The sequence below is a fragment of the Chelonia mydas genome, chromosome 3 (genome assembly GCF_015237465.2).
Source record: "Chelonia mydas isolate rCheMyd1 chromosome 3, rCheMyd1.pri.v2, whole genome shotgun sequence".
Taxonomy (NCBI): Eukaryota; Metazoa; Chordata; order Testudines; family Cheloniidae; genus Chelonia; species Chelonia mydas.
This window is the reverse complement of record NC_057851.1, coordinates 192,039,180-192,065,547: the sequence shown is the minus strand read 5'-3', so window position 1 is coordinate 192,065,547 and position 26,368 is coordinate 192,039,180. Positions and strand designations below refer to the sequence as shown.

At 41.7% G+C, this 26,368-nt stretch overlaps 1 protein-coding gene across 3 annotated transcripts in view; it reads left to right on the top strand.

The window, feature by feature from the left end:
• Nucleotides 1–25,836, top strand: part of SPTLC3 (serine palmitoyltransferase long chain base subunit 3) — a 134,509-nt gene extending 108,673 nt beyond the window's left edge. For 2 of the 3 annotated variants that reach the window (XM_043544037.1, XM_043544036.1), the window contains exons 9-12: nt 770–896; nt 19,803–19,938; nt 21,722–21,851; nt 24,387–25,356. In XM_043544037.1, coding sequence (XP_043399972.1) covers nt 770–896; nt 19,803–19,938; nt 21,722–21,851; nt 24,387–24,500 — 507 coding nt within the window. In that variant the 3' untranslated portion in view covers nt 24,501–25,356. Of the gene's footprint in view, nt 1–769; nt 897–19,802; nt 19,939–21,721; nt 21,852–24,386 lie in introns of all 3 variants that reach the window. The other variant, XM_027826543.3, reaches the window with a different exon arrangement.
• Nucleotides 25,837–26,368: the final 532 nt, after the last annotated feature.

Sequence of the window (26,368 nt, the reverse complement as noted above, 5' to 3'; positions counted from 1 at the left end):
GCAGGGGAGGTGTCACTGCAGCATCAGGGCCTAAGAATTGCACTCAGAGCCACTAGCACAAATCCCCGTGCCCACCTCGAGTCCCATTTAAGTCTGTAGTGCTCTGCACAGGTGCAGGGGTTTAGGCTGGTGGTGGATCCAATTGCATGATTGGGGCCTGTTTTCATTTTCAGCTTATGCAGAAGCATGTGTCAAGGACGAAGGAGTGTGTTAAAGTGGAGAGCATGTGGCAATGAGGAGTTGCAATGGATTTTGATGGAACTGCTAGGTAGGGTTCAGCCTTATAGTAAAGACAAACTAATAAGACTACAGTGAAGTTGAATACAGACACTAGTAAAGTTACTTTTCTTCTGCTAATGGGAGACAAACTGCACTATTTGCCATTTGCACATCACAGTCATCCTTCTGAAAGGTGGGACAATTCTGTATTTTAAATACAGCTTGTTGATTAGTCCCGCAGTGAGCCCAGGTTTCCCGCCTCCCCTTCTGTAAAGAGTCTCATTATAAGCAAAGTAGTATTCTAGTTTGTAGCTTTGTTTCAGCTGTGGGTGCATAGCTTACATTTTAAAGGATCTACATTTGCCAAGTGTCACCTGTATTTCTTCAGACCATGGATTTTTAATAACAATTAAGAAAATAAATCAGTCATGAAATGTCTTGGTCAAATATCCTTGATCTCCGTATGTTCTCACCTGTATCAGTAGATGGGAAGGCGTTTTGCTCTCCTGACAACTCAAAGTTAACTCAAATTTTGTTTCACTTGTTTAAGGAACTTGTGGATTTTTTACGAACTCACTCCCATAGTGCTATTTATGCCACATCTATGAGTCCACCTGTAGCAGAGCAGATCATTAGGTCAATGAAATGTGTCATGGGACTAGACGGAACAACACAAGGTAAGACCCCTTTTAGTAACTGCACGCATTTTATTTATAATCTTAGCATGTACTGACAGGGAGCAAAAAATACCTTCCAACAACAAAGGTCCCAAAGGCAGTAGAAAAGTATGGTAAAAATGTCAGTGTAAATGTAGTCATTCACATTGTACAGTCTATCATATCCATCCTGGCATGCCCTTGGGTGTTTTTAATCATACTGCTACATACTTTTATGCACAGTTTCATCAATGATCTCAGAGTACACTGGAAGCCATTTCAAACTAAGCTTCACAACACTCCTGCAAGAAGATGTCTGTTTTGCTGTTGGGTAAACTGAGGCACGCAGTGGTTAGGTGACTTGTTTGAGATCACAGAGCAAGACAGTGGCAGAGATGGAAGTGCCCCTCTGGAGTCCTTGCTCTCAATTGCCTTTTCTAGCCACTAGACCACATAAGCTTCCCAAAAATGTATATGAAAAGGATATAAACTCTTTAAATCTGATGATGGCCTTTACAGCATGAGTTCAGAGTTAAAGCTGAGAATCTATTATTATTAATCATCTTGTTGGACTTAGATATTGCAATAAAAATACTACTTAGAGACCACTCCTGGAGTTTCAAACTCAGCCTTGTCTCAATAGAGGTGGTTGCCACATGAGATTCTTGATGAATGTAAATGTTTGAAACAGCAAATGATTGAAAGCATGATATAGACTTTCTACCTAGGTGTGACACTGTACATGATGGTACTATTAAAATTATGACATTAATGTCACACTTCAATTTGTAACTAGACTGCAGTGTCCTGAAGTTAAATTTGTTTCCGAACATGCTTTGTCCCCAGGTTCTGGAGAAACTGCAATAAAGACATATTGAGGTCATTTATGGAGGATAAGTTTTATTTGTATTCCTTCTGTGATGGGGATCTACTTTTAAGTATCCAAGGATCAGAGTCTCTGTATAATGTACACTATATAAACTATAGAACAACTGTGTTATGTAACTATCTGCTACTACTGCAGTATGTTACTGAAGTATATCCAAGCTCCTAGGACTTAAATTTGTCCTAACCCAGGGGTAATAGCTGATGTACCAATGCATTTTAATTTTCTGGAGGTGTTTAGGGAGAATGATGTGGATTTTGCAATTTTATGTATAACATATACTTGAAGAACCAGATTGTTGTCCTGAACAGCAGTTCATTTATGCTGGTTCAGCAGCATAAAGGAGGTAGAATCTTTTTGTAGTAGGGGTCCCTGACTGGAGAAGATCTACTCAGTGACTTCCTGCTGGCCCTCCCTCATAGTCCTGGGTTGGAGGGCAAGCTGGGGATGGAGACTGACAGAGGCATGGCCACATCAGACTGCACTCCAACTATTTTGTACTGATGCAATGGCCCATAGAGTGCTGTTGCAAACCAGTACAATTTAGAGCAGCCCTGTGGCTACTTAGAATTGTACCGGGGGCCAATGGGTCCTCTGGCCCAGTGCAAGGTGCCAGTGCAGAAAAGGAGGAATGGAGAATCTGGCCCAAAATACCAAAATTTGCTTCAGTGCACGAGCAAAAATTAAGGTTACTTGGAATCTAGAAACACTCCATTGTGATGCCTGAAGGCTGGGGAAACAATATTTTAGTCATTTAGGCAAATAATCCAAACTGGATTAAGGAAGTTGTTGTTATACTCTCCAATTTGAAACTTAAGGGTTGGGGATAGTAATATCTATGTAGGTTTCAAAGTAGCAGCCATGTTAGTTTGTATCCGCAAAAAGAAAGGGAGTACTTGTGGCATCTTAGAGACTAACAAATTTATTTGACAGGTTTCAGAGTAGCAGCCGTGTTAGTCTGTATTCGCAAAAAGAAAAGGAGGACTTGTGGCACCTTGGAGACTAACAATTTTATTTGAGCATAAGCTTTCGTGAGCTACAGCATGCATCTTATGAAGTGAGCTGTAGCTCACAAAAGTTTATGCTCAAATAAATTTGTTAGTCTCTAAGGTGCCACAAGTCCTCCTTTTCTTTTTGCGAATACAGACTAACACGGCTGCTACTCTGAAACCTATGATATAAGAGACTCACTACACTCCTTGTATTTTACCTACTGTACATTCAAATGATCCTGATACATTATATAATCCTCTGAATCAGTTTTATAAAAATGCTTGCCAACAGAGGGCAATATTGTACCAACCTTTTTCAAGAGTTTTGTCTTTAGGGCCTAAAATATATGGTATGTAAAGCATTTCTAATCTCAGCCTTCCAGAGCTGCTTAGAAATGGCTTTGGGGTAACATGAGTCTGCATATAGTGTAGTGCAGGCTGATCGGAGACCTGGGTTCAAAAGAGAGCCTTTAAAGCTGTCTACACCTAGGTGATTTGGAGGATTAGAGTTTCAGAAAAAGTTCTGTCAGCAGCAGTGTAGTTTAGTGACACAATGTTTGTATTTTTACATAAACTGAGTTGCTTCGCTTATCTCTGTTAGCTCTGGCAATTTATTTTAATTTGCCTTGTAACATTTAATACAAATATACTGAGCATCAGGTCATCAGCTTTGATGCTGCTTTGGCTTCAGGAACACAGATTGTGGCTCAGAATGTAAACAGAAAGAGGGGGAGAGAGCGTGCTCTGGTTGAATCTTCCTAGATGTTAGTTTAGCACCTAGCATAGCGGGGCCCTTATCTTGACTGGGGCCCTTGTGCATTAATATAATATAAAATAGCAGCTGTTAATTTTTGAATGATCCTCATGGGGCAACATGCCACATGACGGGAAAGTCTCAGCTCAGACAAGATGGCATCCCTACATCCAAAAATGGAAGAAACCATTGACATATGGAGTTTATCTCTCCCTTGCAGAAGGTTAAGTAATTCACCTTTATGCACACGTTTCTCTTCCCAACGCCAAATTAAGGACCACACAAAAAACTCTATGAAGAATGGGGTCTTCATGAGGAATGGGTAAAGTTGGGTATGGGTCTTCCAACAGCCCTATGAAGATTACCCAGGAAAGATAACATGGCCTCAGGCCATATTACCTTTTTCGCAGACTCCTCTGTACTGGGGAAGCTTCCAGAGCCAGTGAGGAGGGATGGCCTCTCCCTGCAGGTCTGCTGGATTGTGAGAATGGAATTCATTGCATGGGAGTAAAGCTGCTCCCACTCCCCACAGAATAGTTTTGGGGAGACTCTGTAAGGAGAACCTCACAAAGTGTTTCCCCTCCAACAGATATTCCTGTAGGTGGAGAGGCGCTGACCCTCAGATATCTAGGGAAACTGCCAACACATGTATTAAGTATTTTGAAAAGGAAAGAAAATACATCTTTGCTAGCTTAACATGGAATAACTCACCTAGAGAGAGACAGTGAAATACCTTGGTGGCAAATGAGTAAATTTGTCCCAGTTGTCTTCATCACTGAATCCTAGAATAATAGATGTATAGAAATCAGATCATAATTTGATCGTTTAGTCAGTCCCTTGCAACTTCCAGGTTATTCCCTGTCGTTTATTTTCTAGTGCTTTGCTCAGTTTTGGTTTACATTTCCCAAGTTAGTTATAGGGCTTCCACCCTGCCTTCCATTAGTTGTTAAAGTACTCTGCCTTGATCTGGTAAGCATCTGACTTGGAGCAGAGCAAGAGAAATGTGCTTACACATTGGATGTAATCAAAGCCCAGAAATGCAGCCAGTGTTTGTGTTTACCTCCTCATGTATCAAAATGATCGATCTGCTGTTGTTTTTTCTGCAGTTATTTTGCTTTAGCATGATTATGCTTGGTTGAAAAAGAAAACAAGGTTTGAATTTCCAAGACCTAATTAATGGATTCATGACTGGAGGGTCTGAGTAGATACATGTGTGCACTAGTGGTACTATATAATTAAAGGCATTGCAGGTATCGATATCTGCAGTCAGTGTTGCCCAACAGTTTCCATCATCAGTCCCTGTTTTCAGTTCCTTATAACTTTGCCAAACTTCAACCTTTCAGACTGAAATTTTCCATGGATGCCAGGTGTCTGCCTATGGCTGAATTTATTTATTTAGACAAAAAAAGTTCTGTTTCTCTCAATAAAGTTAGGGAAATGTTAGAATATTTAACATGGGCAGAACAATGTATAGATGTTTCATTGAGTAGCTCTAATACTTCCATGCTTTGGAGCAAGGACTTGAAACTTGACACAAGGTCATCCTGGTGTCAAGGTTGTGCCTTTTGCCATCTTTGTGAAAATCCACCCAAATATGAGTCTCTGAAACATCTTCATTTCACATGTTCTGTGGAGACTTGTTTGAGTTTGGTGGGAAGGTAGTGGACTGAGATGAGGGGATGGAGTTGGAGGATATTGGAATGAAGGGGAAGACTGGGACTAAGAAGAGGTTGCAGGCTGGGTTGGGAAGGGGAGGTCTAAAACTGGGACATGGATATATTGGAGGGGCAGGAGCAGAAGATTTCAGGCTTGGGTGGGACAGGAGCAGAAGAGTCTGTACACAGTACAGTATACTCCTCTCAGAACATGGAACAGAACCCAGGAGCCCTGAGTCTCACCATTCCTCTACTGTTAGCAAATAGCTGTGAACCCACTGGCAAAATGTGCGTTTTACTTTCAGTGGAATGTTCCATTTTATCATTCAAGAACTCCCACTTTACGTAACTAAAAAGAAATGCAGGAAATACAAGGTCTCCCCCAAAATTTGTCTACAAATGAATATCTGGCACAGAATTTGTGATAGAGTCCTGAAACCACCGAGCGTCATTTCATGATCATTTCTCCAATATCTCTTGACTATCTTATGTACACCAGATGGCCTGTAACAATTTTACAGAATCCATGAGTAAATTACTGCATACCCTTCATTCTGCCTCGTTTTCTCCTGTTCACTGAGCAAATCGAACCAGGAAATGCCAGGCTCACTCTAATTAATGGTCCATCTAGTTAAGTATTCTGCCTCCACAATGGCCTATGCCAGAGGATTCAGAAAATGGTGAAAAATTCCCTAATGCCTCTGGCCATTTATGCAGTATTACAGCATTCTTAGTTGAAGAGGAGGAAACCTCTCCCTGAGCCTATATGTCAGTTCAGGCACTAAAACTTGAGGACCCACAGCATTTGCAATTTTTATCCTAGATAGAGTAACTGCAAATGTTCTATTGTAGTTCATATAATACAATTGCTAATAGAATACAAGTGTCTAATCCCTGTACGAACCTTTCACAGCTATAACTATATTCCTCGCTAATACCATGCAGCGGTGAGTTCTATAGGTTAGTTTGCAGTGGTTTGTTGTTTTTTTTTTAAAGTCATTTTATCCCTTTTAAACTTACATTGCCTTTTAAACTTACATTGCCTTTTAATCTCAAATATACCCTTCTTCATTCATATGGGACATGGGAAGCAGAAGTTCCCATGACATTCACTTTATAGTTTGGATTATATATATATTCTTTATACCTTCTCTTCATGGCTTCTCATTATACCACTGGAGATACCTCAGGAAACTCAACAGCTGCCTTAGCAGTTTTAGCCCCTCGATGAGCCTGCACTTGGCTCAGGATACTTGGACTTTGTCTGATTTTTAATAATAGCTTATACTATGCGTACTTGCCTATAAGGCACTGACAGAGCTTCTCGGCTAAGATTAGTCTGAGAAAGCCATGCTAGCCCCTTCCAGCTGTGACCTTGGACCTTTTTTTCTTATTGAGAATACCACAAGCATATTTTTACACTTAAATTTGATAGGTAAAAAAATAGAACCACTAAGTTTACAGATTTAAGACTGCTAGCAAACGAAAGCAGTTTCCATACTGATGAAGAATAAAATGTAGTGATGTAACTTGCTAATTAAAGCATTTAAAAAGTCATATTTTTTCTATTTGATATGTGGTAATTCATTAACAATAAAGTAGCATTCCTTTTTATATGCTTTTATGGGACTCTGTCTAATTTTAAAATATATTCTTAAGAAGCTACTGTCCTCAGGCATGTTACAAAACAATACCTGAGATTATTAAAACAGAAAGGATATTTTTAAAATGCAAATGACTTTCGCTGTTTATGGTTTAACTTTGTATCACAATTTCTCTCTCTGCTTGGAAACTGAAAATGGGACAAGTAGTTTGTAGTCAGAATTGAGTTCTCATGTACTAGATCAATGCTGGCATAGTTGGATTGCAAAACCTGCAGGGGAATATGTTTTTGTGTTTTAAAGGTTTATTTTAAAAATTGGCGACGAATCCCTGGAAACATTTACATTTGTCTTGGGTTTTGTAAAAACTTAGGACCAGATTTTCAAAAATGATCAGCACCCACAATTGGCACCAGACTTTCAAAAGAGCTCGCTCAGCTCCTGACAGCTGAGCTTCCAGGGCTAAATGGGAGCTGAGCTCTTTTGAAAATCTGGCCTTTCATGTTTTGTAAAACGAAATATGGCTGTCAGCGTCTCCTGTCAAATCTGAGGCCTTAATGCCGCAAGCTGCTCTGTGTGGGCAGGCCCCAGCACCCACTCTCAGCGGCTTGCAGGATTGGAGCTATGATGAACTACATTAGTTTCTAATTATTATGGAACTTCCCTTTATTGCTCCCTCAGATTTTCTTCTTGTCTTTTATTATGAACTGCAAGAACTTCTCTTAGGTCTTGATCCAGCAGAACACTTAAGGACATGCTTGATTTTAAGCTTCTGAGTATTCTCATTAAATGCAATGAGACTACCCACGTGTGATGTGTTCAAAATGCTGAAGTGCCTGCCTGGAACAGGGCCTTGCATCATAGCCATTTTCTCAGCAGCAGATGATGAGTCAGGTTGGATTCTGCCACCCGTACTCAAGCTGAAGCAGAACAAACCCTGAACGTAATCATCCTGATTTCAATGGCACCACCTGCAGAGTAAGGTACTCCTCACCCTATATGTGGCAGAATTGCGTCCATAGAAAATAATGGACTGTTGATTCTAACAAGCAAGGGAACTTGAGTAATAGGCTGACAGAGTAAGACTTTCAAAAGCACTCAGCACTGGCATAACGGTGCTCCTGTTGAAGTCAGTGGAAGATTTTCTGTTGACGTCAGTGGGAGCAGAGCAGTGGTGGAGTGAGGTTTTGTGACTGGCAGGGGGTGGGGTGGTGGGTCATTGGTGGTGAGCTGGAGAGCCAACCTGTCTTGCAGTCGCTTGGCAGAGGCAGCTCCCATCCTGCAGGGCTAGGCCCAGCTCCCTCCTCCAGTCATTGCAACCTGACACCACTTAGGTTTGGGCACTGTGCGACCTGATGCACCTTGCTGTAATGCCCAGAGTGGGAAGCTGGGCCTAGCTCCATGGGCCAGGAGCCACCAGCACAGTGTGAGCATGGGGCGGGCTCACTCTCCATGCCTCAAAAGGTGCCACGCATACACCTAATGGCTGCTAGGAGTGCGGTCACCCCTGCTTCCCCCCATTCGTTCCACCACTGGGACAGGGACAGGAGTGGCAGAAGCTCCCTAAAAGTGGAGGGCCACTGTCGCCCGGACTGTGGCCCCGCACTACTCTTTGCCCCCATGTCTTCCCTTCCCCAGAGGCCCTGGCCCTGCACCGCCCCTTCTCCCCAAACCCCCGCCCTTGTACCGCCCCTTCCCCCAAGGCCCTGCCCCTGCTCCACCTCTTCCCCCGAGGCCTTGTCCCAGCTCTGCCTCTTCCCCACAAGACCCCACCCCTGCTTGCTCCTCTCCACCCTGTCTCCCCCGTCACTCACCCTTATAGCTGGTAAAAAGTGGGAGGGAAGAGCCCTCCCCCTTTTAAAAGTGATGGGGCAATGGCCCCCTATCCCTACCCCCATACCAGCACCCCTGGACAGAGGCCAGTGCTAATCCCTCTCACAATACTGATCTCCCCTTAGTCTCAAATTAAGCATTAGAAAAAGGGCTGGTGAAAGAGATCCACAGACTAGCACGGAAATAAATCTCACAGTTATTCTTATGAAGCCAGATTCTGAACTCCTTTGCACACACTTGTGTGCAATTATTCCCTCAAGCAGTGGGACTGAAGTCAAGGATATAGGAATTATTCAGTGTGAGCAAGGGGTTCACAATGTGGCGCTTAGTAAACCTCATTTTTACAATAGGCAAATAATACATAGTTCCATGGCACGGCAAGGTACCTTCTTCATTCTAGAGATAGCAGAGCTTTAGATTCCCCGGCAGTTCTGGAAGAAGCTTGCTGCTGTCGTATTACTCCAATTGGTAGTGTGTGTAATCAGTCTGAGGAACACAAAAGAGAGACTTGCCTTTCCTAAATGCATTTAGATCCTTGGCATTTCAGCAATACCTAATATGTTACAGATGTAGTGCAATGTGTGCTGGCTGGCTTTCAGCTGCGGGACTGACATGCTTTGTGATTAATCACCTGTGTTTGGTAATAAATATGCACAGCAAGGGCTTGTCCCTCTTTCTCTGTTTTCATGCAAGGTGCTTTTAGTGTACATGATACAGAATTATCAATATTTGTGTGCAAGTGCCTGTACATACCTGGCCAATAAAAAAATCAACAGAATTTTGTACAATTCCTCCTCTTCTCTGTCCTTTATTTGAAATTACCATTGCTTTTTCTCTGAAAAGTGTTTTACAGCAATTCACAGTTAAAATTAGACTGACTCTAGTCCTTAAAGGCTTATTTAGCAGGAGTATTAGTCTAAATCATTTGGTTTATAGGTGGTGTTAGTGTAGGTCTTTGCTTCTCCCCAATCCATAACAAAGTTGTTTTTATACAGAACCGTTATCTTAGAGCTCATTTCCTTTAGGCACCCTGGTTTTATAGTGTTCTATTTGTGATTTAGTGCACATGGAGGTACATATGTGTTACTTCTATAGTGGAACCAGAGAAGGAAAGAAAATCAGTCCATCTGTAACTGTTTAGGGGAGAAGAACAACTATTGTTTTCCAAAAATTTTTGCAGCCTATTAAAGTTTTCTTTTTACTATCTAGTTGTTACTAGAAGAAGGCAGGGGACTAGAGCTCTGTATCCCAGGAACATAGATTGAAGAGACAGTCTGACACTGGTATGTAGCAGTTGGATTGGATAACTAATTATCTAAAAAAGTCCCCATGAAAAAACAGCTGGAGAAGATTAAAGCAGGTGGATTTGTGTCTTGCATAGCCCACAGTATGCCGAGGAAAAGTACAAAGAGCGGGATTGTCCTCTTTGGAACAGGTTCAGGAAAAATAACCCTCTTTCAGTGAACATACACCTGAGATATAAACATTAAAGGCTACAGGTTGCTTGTTCCTGGTTTCAATATGTTGAGTAAGAATTTCCAAGGTTAAAAACCTTCATGTGGCATTCAAAGGTAAAATGTCGTGCAGAAGTTGGACAGATCTAAATTATTTGCTGGTTAAAAGCTTTCAGAAGTGAAAAACAAACGTATTTGGAAGAGTAAAAGAAACTTTGCTTGAGAGGGATGATAATTTTGCAATCAGGGTAAGATAATTTGCTTTTGTAAATCAGCCTAGTTCCATTGAAGTCAATGATTTACACCAGCTAAGAATCTGGTCCTCAGGCTGTTAGACTACTGAATTCAACACTAACATTGCGGGACTCCAATGAAAGCAGGTTTGTACCCAGAGAGCTCAACTGTGAGCTGCCTTATGTGCTCACTCAAGACAGTGAGAGGGCATTGGGCACCGCCTGTCCCTTTGCACTGATTACCCATATTCCAGGTCACAATGCAGGTAGGATGGCAGCCTCCACAGAACCACTGCTCCCCTCCCACATGTGATGGGGAATAAATGGGCAGGGCAAAGAGTAGGCTTCACCTCCTCAATTCAGCCACCCGGCAAAGTAAGCCTGGGGAAGTAATTGGGGTCAGGTATGTGTGAGGAAAATAGGCTCTTCAAATGAAAGCCTGCGCTTTACCCAAAGCTGCCCTTAAATCTAGTTTTGAAGAGACGCATAAAACTAAAAACAAAAGGAGCGTTGAAATATAATTACAAACTTGAGGTTTTTCTGCTGCACCTACCACAGTAGCGTGCAAGATGAATAACTGATTATATATGGTAGTAGTGGACCAGTACTAAAACATATGACAATGTGTATGAGGCACGTAGGTGGTCTTTAACCAAGAAACTTAACATCAGAAAGGAAAGTGTGGAGGCTTGGTAAAGAAATGGTCACCCACCCGCCCATCCTCTTCCAGTATTCTCTCCCTCACTCTTCAGAATTCATGCATTTTCAGATCTTTTCCTAGGCTTTTTCCACCCCCAGCAAAACAGTGTTAGCATTCTGAGTCTAATGTTCTGGGATGTCACACTGTCTGGTATCATTGTTTTAAAAGGCATTCCTATATCAGCATTTGAATGTCCTGAACTGAGCCCTGTGGGCATGCTCCAAAGGGGAACTCTCCCTCCACACTTACAAATTGTCTAAGGATGTAGATTTGAGGGGTTGGATATTCAGTTTTGAGGCGCTTGTCTGAGGCTATTCTACCACCTTACGTCAGTATAGCCACATCACTCAGGGGTGGGATTTTCCCCTTAATAGGGAACGAATATTACCTGCACCTTAAATTGTTACATATTTTTTATCTGTCAGCTCTATGCAATGATCAGATGGTTTGATAAATTTTGAAAAGCCTGGAATTTTGAATGGCTGAGAATCTCTTTCCAGCATTGTGGTAAATAGCTGACTAGAAAGGAGAAGTATTAAACTACATCCACCAACAACATCTGCATCTATGAAAACTTTCCCTAATTGAAAAGTCAGTAGTTTCAAATGCGGTAGACTGAGAGCTTAGGAATTAGATTGGGTAGTGTTAAAATACTACAGTTATTTTTAATCTTTAAGACCCAGTTCTTTCTATACATTAAGAGGTGCTAATAACCTGTTTAATATTCAAAAGAAGAGAGAACTTTCATTTTGTAGATTTCAGTCAAGCTATTCTGTGGTCCCCCACCCCATCCCCTCAATATTTCCTCCTGGTTCTTTTGAGAGCTACTATACCAAAAATATTTTTGGAAATACCACAGACTATTGTTTTTATTAGAGACTGGAAAGCTTTGTAGTAGGATGCTTTTGTGTTTCATTTGTTTTCCTTGCTCTGGCACAGCTGTTTTTGTTTTAGCAGCATTGGCGAGATGGTTAAACTATTTGTGGCCTCTACTAACCCAGCGGATTTCTTACACAGAAAGTTTTAAACTGAATGGCAGAAACTATAACTAGCGAGTTGTCTGCGTGGGCAGTTTTGTGCATGAAGTTACAAATGCAGTGGTTTTATGGGATCTTTTAATTTGTTCAACAAAACACTTATCACTATAGAGCAAGTCCCAGTTTCCCTATAAATTTCCCAGCCAGAAGCTTGTCAGGAGAGCGTCTTGACTAGATGAGATACAAAAGGGATGAAGTAATAGCTCTTAGTTAAACCTAGAATTTATTAAGCAGTAGGAAATTATTAGAGGAACAGGGCTTGCATAGGTGTGGTGATCCCCACATTAACCAAAAGAATAGAATGAAAGATAACAGGTGCTGAGGGGCAGTGTAGTCTGACTATGCAATCTACTCAGTACCTAGCTAGTAATCGGGGTTAGCACAATAGTCACAGCTGGACCAGAGAGGAGAATGGGGAACCAAGGAGCAGCAATCCAGTAAGTGGATGGAGTCATCAGAAAGAAGTACATAAAAATAGGTATTAAGAGTAAAAACTGTAAATATTCATGTAGAGTACCAATACTGTACCCTTCACAAACAAAAGAGAGAAGTTGAAATACTTTGTATTGGGAGACATGATAAGAATTTCTGAAGCTTTAGTGACATAAGAATAATCTATGGGTCATTGTATTTACTGGGGGGAAATACAAAACAGGTTCACTTGCAACAATGGAGCAATGGTAGTAACCACAAGAAATTCCTAGACTATCTGAATAAAAATTGTGGATGGGCCAGAACTGGATTTACTGTAGAATCTATGCTATATAGAAACAGAAATGAAGTAATGAAGCATGTGATTCGGTCCTCTTACTGGAAACATGGTTGTTCAATCAGGCTGTAAAAGATATGGGAAACAACAAAATCTGCTAGAAATCTGCTTCCTTGTGATGTAGAAAGAAGGACTGAAAGGTTTTTAAATATAAGTGATTTTTCACTGCTTCTTTTTTTAACATTGTAAATATTGATTCTCTACTCCCCTGCTTTTGCTGGAGGACTTGAGCAACTGAGCGGGGAAGAGACTTTTAGAGACAAATGAGTTTTAAATAATCTGACTATCAGATTGTACTTATCTGGGTTCTATATTATTAAATTTCATCAACATCGAATGATCAAATGATAATAGGGCCACATAAGGAATAGGTAAAAGAGCGATTGCGTTTGTTCATTCTAACTCCTGGCAAGGGCTTAAGACAAACTCTTTTTCTGAAACATTCAGCAATACGACCCTTTAACTGATGGCTGAGGAAATTCACTCGTTCTCCAGTCCTCCAATGAGTCTCCCAACTTGAAGAGGGAAGATTAGGCTTAATATTCCTGCTTTTTTCTAAAATAAAAAACAAGCAGGAAAGAATACCTTGGAAAATAAAAATGCTTTACATCTTTTTTTATGCATCATTAAAACCAAAAAGGGTAGAAACCCATTTTTTTATTTTGCAGATCACTTTTAACTTACCACACTGTTCATCAGTCTACGGCTCTTTTCCTAACTGCCTCATTTGGCCCAATGACACAAAAGGATACAATTTGACAGGGCCTCAGCAGGGGACCATGCCAGGAGATAGTACTGTGATGGTACCTTTCAAGAAAAGAGGATTTTATTTTCTTTTTAAAGAGGAAGTTAGATACAGCCTGAAGGGGGAAAGCTAGGAAATGAAAATCCATAGAATCCGAATGGAGACTGCTAAAGAATTACCTGATTAGAGTCACAAAGTCTGCATTCCTGAGAACAAAAACAAGGGAAAAGTAGGGCAACAGTTGAATGGCAAGAGCCCAACTGTGGAAATTCTACTTACATTGGTGAGCATTTGCTCATGCAATTAGTCCCAGCAAAGTCCGTGGGATTGGTCATGTGAGTAAATGAACTGGAGTGGCACATAAACTTTGTTCAGGCCCTCTGGACATGATGAATTGCACCTTCCTGTAAATGGGATACCACAGTTCAGCCCCAGGTTTGTAAAAATTAATTCAGGCCAAAAAAAAAGAATCCTCTTAATAATGCAAATTCAGTCCAAGTGACATTACTAAAAGGAAATACAAAATTGTGATTCTGAGGAAATTTGAAGCACAAATAGCTAAAGCTGTTGACCCAAACACATTACACATATTTGAAGTACATCAGAATTAAGAAGGTAGGGTTAGCTAGATCTAAAGGAGGAAATAACAAGGAAGCTAAGTGGGATTTTTTTTGCGTCGGTCTTCACCCCACCAAGAAGACAGGAATGGGAGGAAAATGTCTATTTGTGGTTATCCTTCACAGGTAATAAAGATGAAGTACTGTTGGAGATAAAGGTATCAAAAATGAAAAAGCTGGTTAGATGGCAATAAATCTCCAGGACCAGCTGGTACTCATCAGAGTTCTAAGGGATCTGAAGGATAGAACAGCTAGGCTACTATTAAAGCAAAGGACTGGAGAATGGCCAATTATGGTGCCAACTTTTAATAAAAATAGAAAGGGCAAATCCAGGAATCCTGGGATTTCTTGCTGAGAAAACTGTGAAATATAGAATTTAGGGAAGTATAAATTGATGGGGAGAAATTAGTGTGGCAAAGGTATTCTTTGAATGCACCCACAAAATAATCGAGAAAGAAACTCATGGAGAGACAAGGTGTGTAAGGTAATTTTTTTTATTTTTTTTTTACCTCATCCACCTTGTCTTTCTAATATCCTGGGACCAACATGGCTAAAACAACACTGCATACAACAAAGGAACTCATGGACATAACGTGGTTACACATTCCAGAATGTGTTAGTCTCTAAGGTGCCACAAGTACTCCTGTTCTTTTTGCGGATACAGACTAACACGGCTGCTACTCTGATTCCAGAAGCTGTTACTGAAAGTCCTTTATGCAGCGCTATTGAGGACACATGGGTTGCGAGATGAGGCCCTGTCATGCCTATAGGCTGTTTAAGATGTAGGAGGTAAAACATGGGCAATTCTTACAGTGGAAGAGGAATAAGGGCTAGACTGTGGCATTAAGCCACTGGTCTCTGAGTGTGATACAGAGATGCACTGCACCATGGGGCGCACCAGAAGGATTTTACCTTAGCACACATCTACACCATTCATTTGATGGTACAGACTGCTCCTCCCAGTCAGCTCCATGGCCTTGTCTCCTCTCTGCCTCCTTTAGAGTGGATCATGCACCTGGGACAAAATGGAAGGAGCAATCTCTGTGCTCCCAGTGACTGCAGTGCTCCCTGGCCCTTGCACAACTCGCCCTTCTTCTCTCCCTCTGTGCAAGAGCCCAGGACAATCTGATCCTTACACTGGAGTGCCTCACGGACCAGTACTACTATATGTGGTGTTCACTCAACTTCCCAATCAAGAATAGCGAGAGTTGTGAGAAGTCCCAGAGCTTCTGACAATGGCAGGTGAAAATCAGAACAGTCAAGTGGAAAGCAGTGCACAGGATGAAATAAACCGCTCCCATACACTGGGAGTTTACCTTTCCAAAAATCATCGAGGCAACACGTGATGGGGTATGGAGGGTCAAGTGCTCCCCCAGATTGGCCTGCTGGGGGCAGGGAAGGAGAGGAGCTCTGTCCTCTCTCTCTGCACCTTCCTGGCAGCTGAGCAGGGAGTGGGACAGAACCCCTTCTGCCTGAGAGAGCCTGGCTGGGAGGCAATGGCAGGCTCGGCTGCCGGGGACGGGAGCCCAGCATGTCGTGGGGGGAAGGAGGCTCCAGCTCACTCGGCCCCTGTCCCCAACAACAGGGCCCAGGAGGGCGGGGGCAACCTACTGCCATCCCAGCTGCGGGGGACAGGGGCCAAGTGAGTCAGAAACATGCCAGGGGGCATGACTGCTATTTAGGGAATAAAGCACATGGATACTTTTACAATGGTATTATACATCTTGGAACATGGTATTATGCCATCTCCTCAATTACTGGAATCACCAGAAGGAAAGTAGCAACCAGAAAGATCAGAGGTATTAGAAGAAGATACGTAAAGGAGAGTGTAAAAAGACAAGGATTATTTAATTTGGAAAGAATAAAAATGAGACAGAGAGCATATGGTGGAGGTCTGTAAAACAATGAGCAGCATAGTATAGTGAAGGGTGAGTTAAACACTCCTATTTACCCCTTTCCCATAACACAAAAACAAATGGACACTCTCAGTTGAAAGGCAACAAATTTAGAACAGATACTCAGAAATACTTTCTAATTCAGCATATAATTATTTCATAATAATCAATGCTACAGGACATGGCTGGGACAAATACAGAGTTCAGAAGGAATCAAAGGATCAGACAATTATATTAATTGGAAGAGCATCTGTTACACTATCTAGCACTAAAAAAATTACAAGGTCTATCAGTTCTCTTGCTTCAGGGTGTAAACTGATCACCAGCTGCGGATTCTACTTTCCAAATTGATGTGGGTAATATACATAATTTTATTACTTGTATAGCTATTCTAGAACTGCATGGAACTGCTTATATACATCCTTAGTGTAACTACACATGCATTACATGTTGTACGTGTTTGATCTATTCACAAGCTTGGCAGCGGGGAAAAGAACAATTTATTTAAAAATACATTCAACTTAGTCAGTCTTCCATCAAAACCATAGGAGAAGAAAATCATTTTTAATAGACTATAATATGTGAGATTAAATCAAAGCAACAGTGTAATATTTCAAATGTCTGAATGAATTTCAAGACACTTGTTTGACCTGTATTGCTGTTTTCTGTTCAACACATTGATACAAGTGAAAGCGTTTTCCAAAGCAACTGAAAACATTATATGAATGCAATTTCTTGTCATGCAGACATCCCTGGATGTCACTTAGTAAGAAAGTTAATACATCTGAAATATTGTTAAAGTATCTTTAATCATTTCACATTATCTCCAATGATCAAAAGTCATCCTTGAACTCTGACAATATCTGATAGGCCAAACTCTTGACTTAGTTTATGTAACTGTCTTGGTCAGCCAACCACTGGTCCTGTCACTCTCTTCTCCCGCAGTAGCTTTTGCTGTAGTTTGTGTTGCTTTCCCCCGTGGCTTGGGGGTGGGGGAATGCTGTTGAGCTCATCTGGTCTCCCAACCTGCCCCTTCCAAACTAGTGATGAGTTCCCTGCAGTGCTTCCATAGGGTTGAGAGAAAGGAGGAAGCCTGCCATGGAACTGGGTCTTTCTCTTTTGTGCCTCCCTGGAGCAATCTGCAGAAGCAGAGGGAAGCAGATGGCCCTGACCTTGCCACAGGACATTGTTGAGCCCAAGAAGTTAATAAGATCGATCCAAAAAGGTGTTAGATATTTATATGGATATCAGCAATATCCAGAGTTATCAGAATTACTAGCAGCAAAACGTAGAAGGAATATTAAAGCTTGTGTATAAGGGCTTACACCAATCTCTATTAGAGACCAGGCTGATACCTTATGTGGAGGGCAGATTACCCCATATCTGCCTACTGCAGGGTTCTTACAACTTCCTCCAACGCAGTGGTTCCCAACCTTTTCTCTGCCACGGCACACCTCGAGCTCCAGGAGCTTCCCCCACCCTCCCCCGCCCAGGCCAGCAGCTGCAGGAGGGAAGGAGAGGGGCAAAGGAGCCACCCCATCGCTCACACAGGAGCAGAGTGAGGAAAAGAAGGTGATTGAGCTCTGATTGGTTGCTCTGCCCCGAAGGAGGCGGGGCCGTGAGGCAGACGACTAATCAGAAGGCAGATTCCCCCCCCCTTTGTTCTCACATAGAATCATAGAACAGGAAGGGACCTCAAGAGGTCATCTAGTCCAGTCTCCTGCACTCAAGGCAGAACTAAGTATTATCCTAGACCATCCCTAACAGGTGTTTGTCCAACCTGCTCTTAAAAATGCCCAATGATGGAGATTCCATAACCTCCCTGGGCAATTTATTCCAGTGCTTAACCACTCTGAAAGGAAGTTTTTCCTAATGTCCAACCTAAACCACCCTTGCTGCAATTTGAGCCCATGGCTTCTTGTCCTATCCTCAGAGGTAAAGAAAAACAATTTTTCTCCCTTCTCCTTGTAACAAACTTTTATGTACTTGACAACTGTTGTCATGTCCCCTCTCCGTCTTCTCTTCTCCAGACTAAACAAACCCAATTTTTTCAATCTTCCCTCATAGGTCATGTTTTCTAGACCTTTAATCATTTTTGTTGCTCTTCTCTGGACTTTCTCCAATTTGTCCACATGTCATTTTTTAAAAAAAAATCCACAGCACCCCTCTTCGGGCCTAATGGCTCAATGGTGCTGTACACTGTCAGAGATGGGGCTCTGATCCAGTCTGGCAGTTCCTGTGTTCTTATGAACTATTAACCACTGCCCCAGATTTTATGTAATACTTTCATGTTAAACTCTTGTAGGTAGTTTGATAGTACCCACCAGCAGCCCCCTAGCAGCTCCCCCAGCCTGTGAGTGTTTGCCACACGCAGGCAGGCCCTGCTAATCAGTGCCCCCCCCCGCGCCTCCCATCCACCATTATCAGCTGTTTCTCAGCGTGCAGGAGGCTTTGGGAGGGAGGGAGAGGAGCGAGGGAGTGGTGTGCTGGGGGAGGGGAAGAGGAGGGGGGGCTTGGAGGAAGAGGTAGGGCGGGGCCTGGGGGAGAGTCGGGGGTCAAGCACCCCCTGGCACATTAGAAAGTCGGTGCCTGTGCACTTAATTGTGAGGTGGGTGAGAGGAAGACCTCAAGATGCATGTGTGGAAAAAATGGTTACTTCTGCATTGTTTTAAAAAAGAATGGTGGGCACAAATTTTTTTTTTAAGTTGAAAAAGGCAAAGCTGACTTTCTATCCTCTCTTTAATTGTTCTTCGTTTGCTTTAGCCAGAAAAGTTTCACTAGCTCTAGACTAGCAAGAGAGGGTGATATGGGGTAGGAAGTGGGCAGCCTCGGCCTTTGGACACATCTCTGTCTTCCAGAAAGGATGGTACTCAAATGCAGTAAGATGAATTCTGCTTTCACTCTTCCATGGCTACTAGTTTCACTTCTGTTCTTGGCCAGCTCATGTGTACGGGTGCAAACTCATGGGAACCTGAATCTTGTCTATGAATTTGCAGTGCGATTCGGACCGGGACCTGTGGAGTCAGGTTTCCTTGAATATAAGTGATGATAGAATAGGAATAGAAAAATAGGTTGCGATAGAAATATCTCTGCAACACTTGTACTCACCCGGCGGCGCTCCGGGTCTTTGGCGTCGGGTCAGGCGGCGCTCTGGGTCTTCAGCGGCACTTCGGCATTGGGTCCTTCACCGGCTCTGGTCTTCGGCCGCACTGAAGGACACGCCCCCGCCCCCCAGCCACCTGGATGGATGTATACACTGTCATACCAGACCACCACTGCTGCCAATGCGTAGATTTCATCCAATGTGTCCTTTTTAACTATATGCACTATAAAGGCAACTGTTCCCTAATCTATGTCCAGCGAGACAGAGAGAGAATACTCCTGTCTGTAGGAGTGTGTGTCTGAATACAGTAGGTTTGAGTCTCATTTCATGCCATGGTAGGTCAGGCATAATTCAGCAGAAGTCAGTGGACTTATGCTCTAATAGATGTGTTAGTCTCTAAGGTGCCACAAGTACTCCTGTTCTTTTTGCGGATACAGACTAACACGGCGGCTACTCTGAAACCATTCCTAGGTTCAGTATGTGCCTCTGTATTTATGTGGCTTGTACAGGTGACTCACTAAATATTTTTCTTATGGATCCAATAGCTATATAAAGATCTCATGGAGAGCTAAATGTTTCTGAAACTTACAGGTCCCTGTTTTGCTTTCCTGGAGATCTGTGCCCTGACTGATTTCATGACTGTCTCATTTTAGGGCTTCAAAGAGTGCGCCAGCTAGGAGAAAACACAAGATACTTCAGGCGGAGACTGCACGAAATGGGTTTCATTGTTTATGGAAATGATGATTCCCCTGTTGTCCCCTTGCTCCTTTATATGCCTGGTAAAATAGGGTAAGTACTGAAATGTGCCTGGTAGGCAAACAAACTACACTAAAATTATATGGAGGGTACGTTTAAAACTATTAAATCTGGCTACTTGCTGTAGATGTTTCAAGGGAGAAATTTCTTCCTTTCAGTGAACTTGCCATAGGTAGCTTTAATCCTGGCCTTCATCCTGGTCTTGATTTTGAGCCAGCTTCTCCATACACTAAATGAGTGTACAGAATTTTTAAAAAATTTAAACCCTTCTTTCTCTTTCTATTGATGTTTTGAAAAATTATAATAATTTAAAAGCTGTTGTCTAATTATTTTGAAGGTATTTCATTGTTCTCTATGTAAGATATGACATGTCTTAGGCTGACATACATTTCACCATTTTACAGTATGTGACGATAACTCTTTATTGACTTGTGTAAGTGGAAATTGGCAGTAACTTATTAGCTTATCTACGAAGGCCCAGAGTGTAGGGAGTTGGAATCTTTGCAAAAGTAACTCTCTGGAGGAGCCTTTGCTTCTTAGATACCATAAATATGGGTCCTACCCTGGCCCATCAGACCTGGTAACAGTAAAGCCACCAGGATAATTGCTTACTCATTCCGATGTGAACACAGGCCAGCTCTTGCATGGAGAACTTGTATCCTTCTATGGCCAAGCTTCCATCAGCATTTCAGGATCTGTGGGGAACAGTGAACTCCCCTGTCTCCCAGTTACACCAGGATCCTTTTAGTCTGAAGTTTAACTATTTATCAAGCCCTCTTGCAAGGACTACCTGATGGGCAGAAGGCAGGTCTTAGAATTATAAGCTATAGAAAATCCTCAGCCCAGAACACAACCCAAATAGCTGGACTGGATGCTGGGGGAAAATTGGAGACATCCTTAGTTGCAGAACCATCTTGTTTCCCTCTTGAGGCATTGGAGATCAACCAAGATGTCTCCCCTTGCCATCCTGAAGTTCAGTGTGGACCAGTCAAGGTGCAGAGACTTCTCAGCATTGGGGCCCCATCTCTGGAAGTCCCTCATGAAGTTGTTTGTCAGAGTCCCTCTGTAGTTGTCCCCATGGCTCATGCATGTTTCCTCTTTGGATCAGTTTATTTGTGACCACAGTCTCCTCTACCTGTTTGCACAGATTGGTAGAATGGGTTGTAGTTGAGGCCAGTTAGTCCATGCTAAGTGTTATGAATCGATCTATGTCCCTCTGCATTACTTACCTCACAAATATGAACAATTTTCTCCTCAGGACCCCGAGCAGGTAGCTGTTCTCCCCATTTTACAGGTGGGAAAATGACACACAGAGGTTAAATGACCTGCCTATTCAGGGAGTCTTTGGCAGAGCCAGGAATTAGCCCCAGGTCTCCCAAGTCCCAGTCTCGTGCTGCAGCCACAAGACCATCCTTCTACTTTATGTTCAGTGCCTTGTTCAATGAAATTTGATCTAAATGGCATTCATTATTTATTTATCACCATCTGTTAATCTAAATATTTGCCTCATATAGGGTCTGATTCTTGCTGCCTTACACTTTACATAGACATTTGCACCTGTGCACAGTGATTTCAAATTGCTCCTAATCAGAATTCTCTGCTCACTTACATCAGTGATTGTATTTGGCAGTCGCTTTGCAGAGATGAAAATGACTACACAAGCTGCAAGGAAGGCAGTGGAGAGTTGATGGTACAACTCCCATTGACTTCAGTATGGCTAGGATTTTTTAACCATTGTTTTTCACACTTGAGCATTTTCTCTTTTGTGCTTTATTGGCAATAACTCACTTTTGTTTTCTTCTTTCCCTCCTCCCAGGGCTTTTGCTAGGCGCATGTTAGACAAAAATATTGGGGTGGTTGTGGTTGGATTTCCAGCTACTCCTATCACAGAATCGAGGGCTCGGTTTTGTGTGTCAGCTGCACATACACGGGAGATGTTAGACACGGTAAGCACAGCAGATGTCCTGGTGAAATTAACATCAGATGCTAGAGGGGCTGGGAGAAGCTACAAGTCTGTTATGTTGAATCTCAATCATTCATTTTGCATTTGCTTTTCTTGATCTTTGTCACTTGGTCTTTAAAGCCTTTATAATTACATATTTTATTTAAAATATTAAATTATACAACAATTAACTGTACTATAGTCCTCTATTCCTAATAGTGACCAAATAATAATAATAATAATTAATAATAATAAAGACCTATATGAGGAGCACACCAAGACTAAACTTAACTGCTAGGGCAAAACTGCTAGGGCAGGAAATGCTAAATGATGTGGTGGTAATTGCATATAAGGGTGTCCATGCCCTTATATTCATTCCATATTTATGTGAGTTACATTGCAGCAGCAAAATATGGCACCGTCTTAGGTTTTGTATGATACATGTGGAACTTTCAGTCCAATATTTGGAATTGTTTGTATCAAACAAGAGGGCTAAAAGGTGCGATATGACCAGTTTCATCCCTGTATCTTTACTTGCTTCCGGAAGGGCAGTTACAGTTATGTTGAGACTTGCATTATAAACTTCTGTTTCCATTTGTTCATAACTTCCTAAAAAAAGTATTTTTAAGATTGAAATTTTCCATCTTCCTCGCAGTCCAAGGGTGATTTCCCCCACCCCGTGAGGCAGAAGCAAATTTGGATGAAATATGTTCATCCATTTTTGAATTAGGCAAGGGTGGAACTTTTTTGGTTGCCGACAGATTTTAAGGCTCTTTTTGCATGAGCATAACTCTCAGAAACTGATGCGTTTTATACACTCAGTGTTTTCAAAGTGGGAAGAGAGCCCTGATCCTGCTTCTGACTCCATGCAGCTGGCCCCTGTGCCCAAGCAGACCTCAGTGAGCACATGGATCCAAACACAGGTGGAGGACTGAGGCCTTAGCCGTATACTCAAGACTAGTTTCCAGGCCAATTTAAACCATTTTAGAAACAAAATTGAAAAATCTGGTTTGTACATGTGCAGTAGGAAATTCCTGCTAATCTTAAAACTACAATAAGGAACAACGGAATACTCAACATGAAGTTAAAGTTGAATGGTAACATAAATATATATATCAATGTCCTTAGTTACCAAAGTGTAGGTAGGTAGGCTGTTATTTTGCTGTGAAGTTCCAGAGTTGCCTAAGCTTTTGATTATGCAACTGCAGTAATACACAGTGAAATCACCCTGGAGATTAGGAGCTTCATCTCTTTATTTCGCTTAGGTTTTCTTTCTTTAAAACAGTAGCATTCAAAACAGGAAAGTTACAATTTTCAAGCACTGATCTTGCAATTCATCTCACTGCAGTATGCAGATTGGGGCCTTGAACTGAACGCTGCTCCTCGGCAGTCACCTTTTACAACTTCCAGGTTTGCCTTTGCAGCTAGGTATCATTGCCATAGTGTTTGCAACACTATCTAAAGTTCCCTATGCCTTACGTGGGGAATGGGAAACACCCTGGGTAGTGTGGTTTAGTTACCTCAGGCAGCTGAAAAGGTTTTAACGACAACCACTGCGTGACTGTGCTGTATATCCAGTGTAAGATAAAAACACACAGCTCTTGTTCCATTTCTCACCACAACAACCATTGGTTTAAACCACTGGCAGGAATACATACGGGGGAAGACCCATAAAATGGAAAGTTTCCAAGGATGGTAATTTTTCTGAAATACTTTGCAGGTCCTTCTTTATTTAGCTCATTTTATCACAGTCTTAAACCAGGTGCGGGGGGGACTTTTCTATTCTTGAGCATATGTTACTGTGTAAACAGAAACAGGATTGAAAGGACAGGTGCTATATTTTTAGTTGATACGAACCTATTGGCTGCTCTTCGGCATGGGCTTGAGGCTGCAGGGTTCTGATCTTCTCCAGGGAGATTCTGAATGCCCTTGCTCTCTATTGAATCCAGTCGGAGTTGAGGATGTGCAGCCATTCACATTATAGGATCAGGCCAGCTGTGATATTAATACAAGCAAAAGTGGAAAATGTGCTATCAAACCACATAATCCTGTTCAAGATAGTCACAATGACCCTGATAGACATCTGGGCCTTGTCCACCTCTGGAGTTATACAGTGGCGAAACTGGCCTTTGGGATATGTATGCAGATACAGCAATGTTGTCTTATATTATGTATGTGCCTCTTTCATGTAAAAAAAGAGAATTTGTAGTTGGAGTATTTTTCCCCCTGTATGTCTGAGAAATATACACAATTTACCAACAGTCGGCTAATAAATATTGCCACAACATAGCCTACCGTAGAGCCAAATTCTGTTCTCAGCGATGCTAATGTAAATCTAGTGTAACTCAATTGATTTCACTGACATTCACCAGTGTAGCTGACAGAAAAAATCACCCCTTTGACTTTATTCCTTTTTGTTTGATTTTAAACTGTGAAAACCACATATGTTTTTGTGTCACTTGCTGTTCAGATGTAAAGCAGAAGTGAGAACAGCTTTAAATCCTTTTAAGATAACTGATACAGTGTAATGATCTTGCAGGTCCTGAATGCCCTTGATGAATTGGGCGATTTTCTGCAACTGAAGTATTCACGGCATTCCAGGTCATCTCATCCTGAACTATACGATGAAACAGGCTTTGAACTTGAAGATTAAGTTTCCCACCCCTGAAGAGAACATTATGATGTTACAAAAAAGAGGAAAAAGCCTAAGAAATATGAATGCATTTCTTCCTTTCTAAGGGCAATTTTTATTTCTCAATTAATTGAACTGAGGGGAAGCACTGTTGTTGCATTTTACTGTATCCAATTTCCATGTGCAAGAGACTATTGCTACAGATCTACTCCCATGGAATTATATGCTTTTTAAGGTATTTTTTATGCAAGCAGACTGTCCCCCATTAGTCAAGTTGCCACTGTGCAGCCTTGGTGCCTTTTTATGAAGAGGCTTTGGGTAGTTCTTAATTCTGGTTGAAATAATAAATTTGAAACCTGAATGGATTCCAGTGTAGTATGTTAGCTTACATGAATTTCAGCTGTCAGACTGGATAATACCTAATGCATCAATGTGGATTGCCTCCGAGGAAATGGCAGATAAGGATCTTCTTACCTAATTTCCACATTTTGAGTTCTCAAAGGACAGCAGGTGTCAGAAGGACATACTAGCGCATGAGAAAACGTTCATGCAGAAACCTACTCATATTAAATATTTCTGACAGAAACCTGTGTTCTTGGTCACTTAATGTTGCAAACAAAACCAACCAACCATAAAGTTGTATCGTTCATTGTGAAGAAAGAACATGCAACAAGCTTCCTAGTGTGTGGACTCGGATGTTGTGTGTGAACTGAATCTTTTAGTTAAAGGTGGAAACTCTTTTCTGCTGCAGCATTCAATCTGCAGCCTTATGCATCTTATTGCCACTGAAGTTACTCGGCAGGCTTGTTCCCTTTTCATGTAGCAGTAGTAAACAATTTTAATAACCCTTTAACTTTCCTGTAAAAGCATTGATCAAAACACTCAGATACTTGCAGTTCACAAACTGCAGCTGACATTTATGAGCCCATTTCCAAGTTTCTCGAACTACTTATGAGCTTAATAAATGCACTAACTAGTAAATAATGCTGAAGCTGCTCGTTACACAGAATATGAAGTCCAGGGTACCATACACAGCTCTGCCACCTGTTAACTTGAAGGCTCTTTGATTTCTGAATGTACTAAGTTCCCCCAGTTGATTTAAGTATCACTCATTGAAATATTGTGTTCTCTCTTTATGCTATTATGATGTATTCAGGTGTTTTTATTTAAATGGTGTTTATTTTTCAAATGCTTGATTGAAATAATTGAGCATATGGCCCACAGTCGGAAAGAGAAGTTATGGTCAGAGTTCCATTTCCATTGCATCAAACGAATCTACAAAGATTCTTGAGAAAACATTATCCTCCTCGGCTTTACTTGTCTCACATCAGGCTGAGCAGTTTATGAGGAGATTTTTGCAGACCATAGTTGTCGTATGACACCAGTTAAAAGTTGTTCTGTAGCTTTAACAAACTCCAAACCCTTCCACAATATCAGATGTCACTGTAAACACATCAGATCAAGAGATGTTTAGCTTTCTGTTGCACAGATGTACCACACTTTCATGTTCTTGAAAGCTCTGGTGTAAACTTAACCTACAGCTGCAATATTAGATTTAAGAACAGAACAGTTGAATTGTGGCATACCAATTGCAATATATTACTCCCTGCTTGTTAAAGCAGCTTTAAGGATAAAACAAGGCTGATCAGTTATGAGGTCCTGGGTTTTGTTGGGTTCTGTTGTTGTTGTTTTGTTATGCGAGTTAATAAAATCCAGTGGTGCTATAACTTTAAGAATTGATTACAAAACATTCCATCCTATCAAAGGTCAGCTTAGCACGTGTATATTGGGGGACAAGGAGAAGTAAATAGTGTCATATTTAGATGATTTAGTTGGGGTTGGTCCTGCTTTGAGCAAGGGGTGGGACTAGATGACCTCCTGAGGTCCCT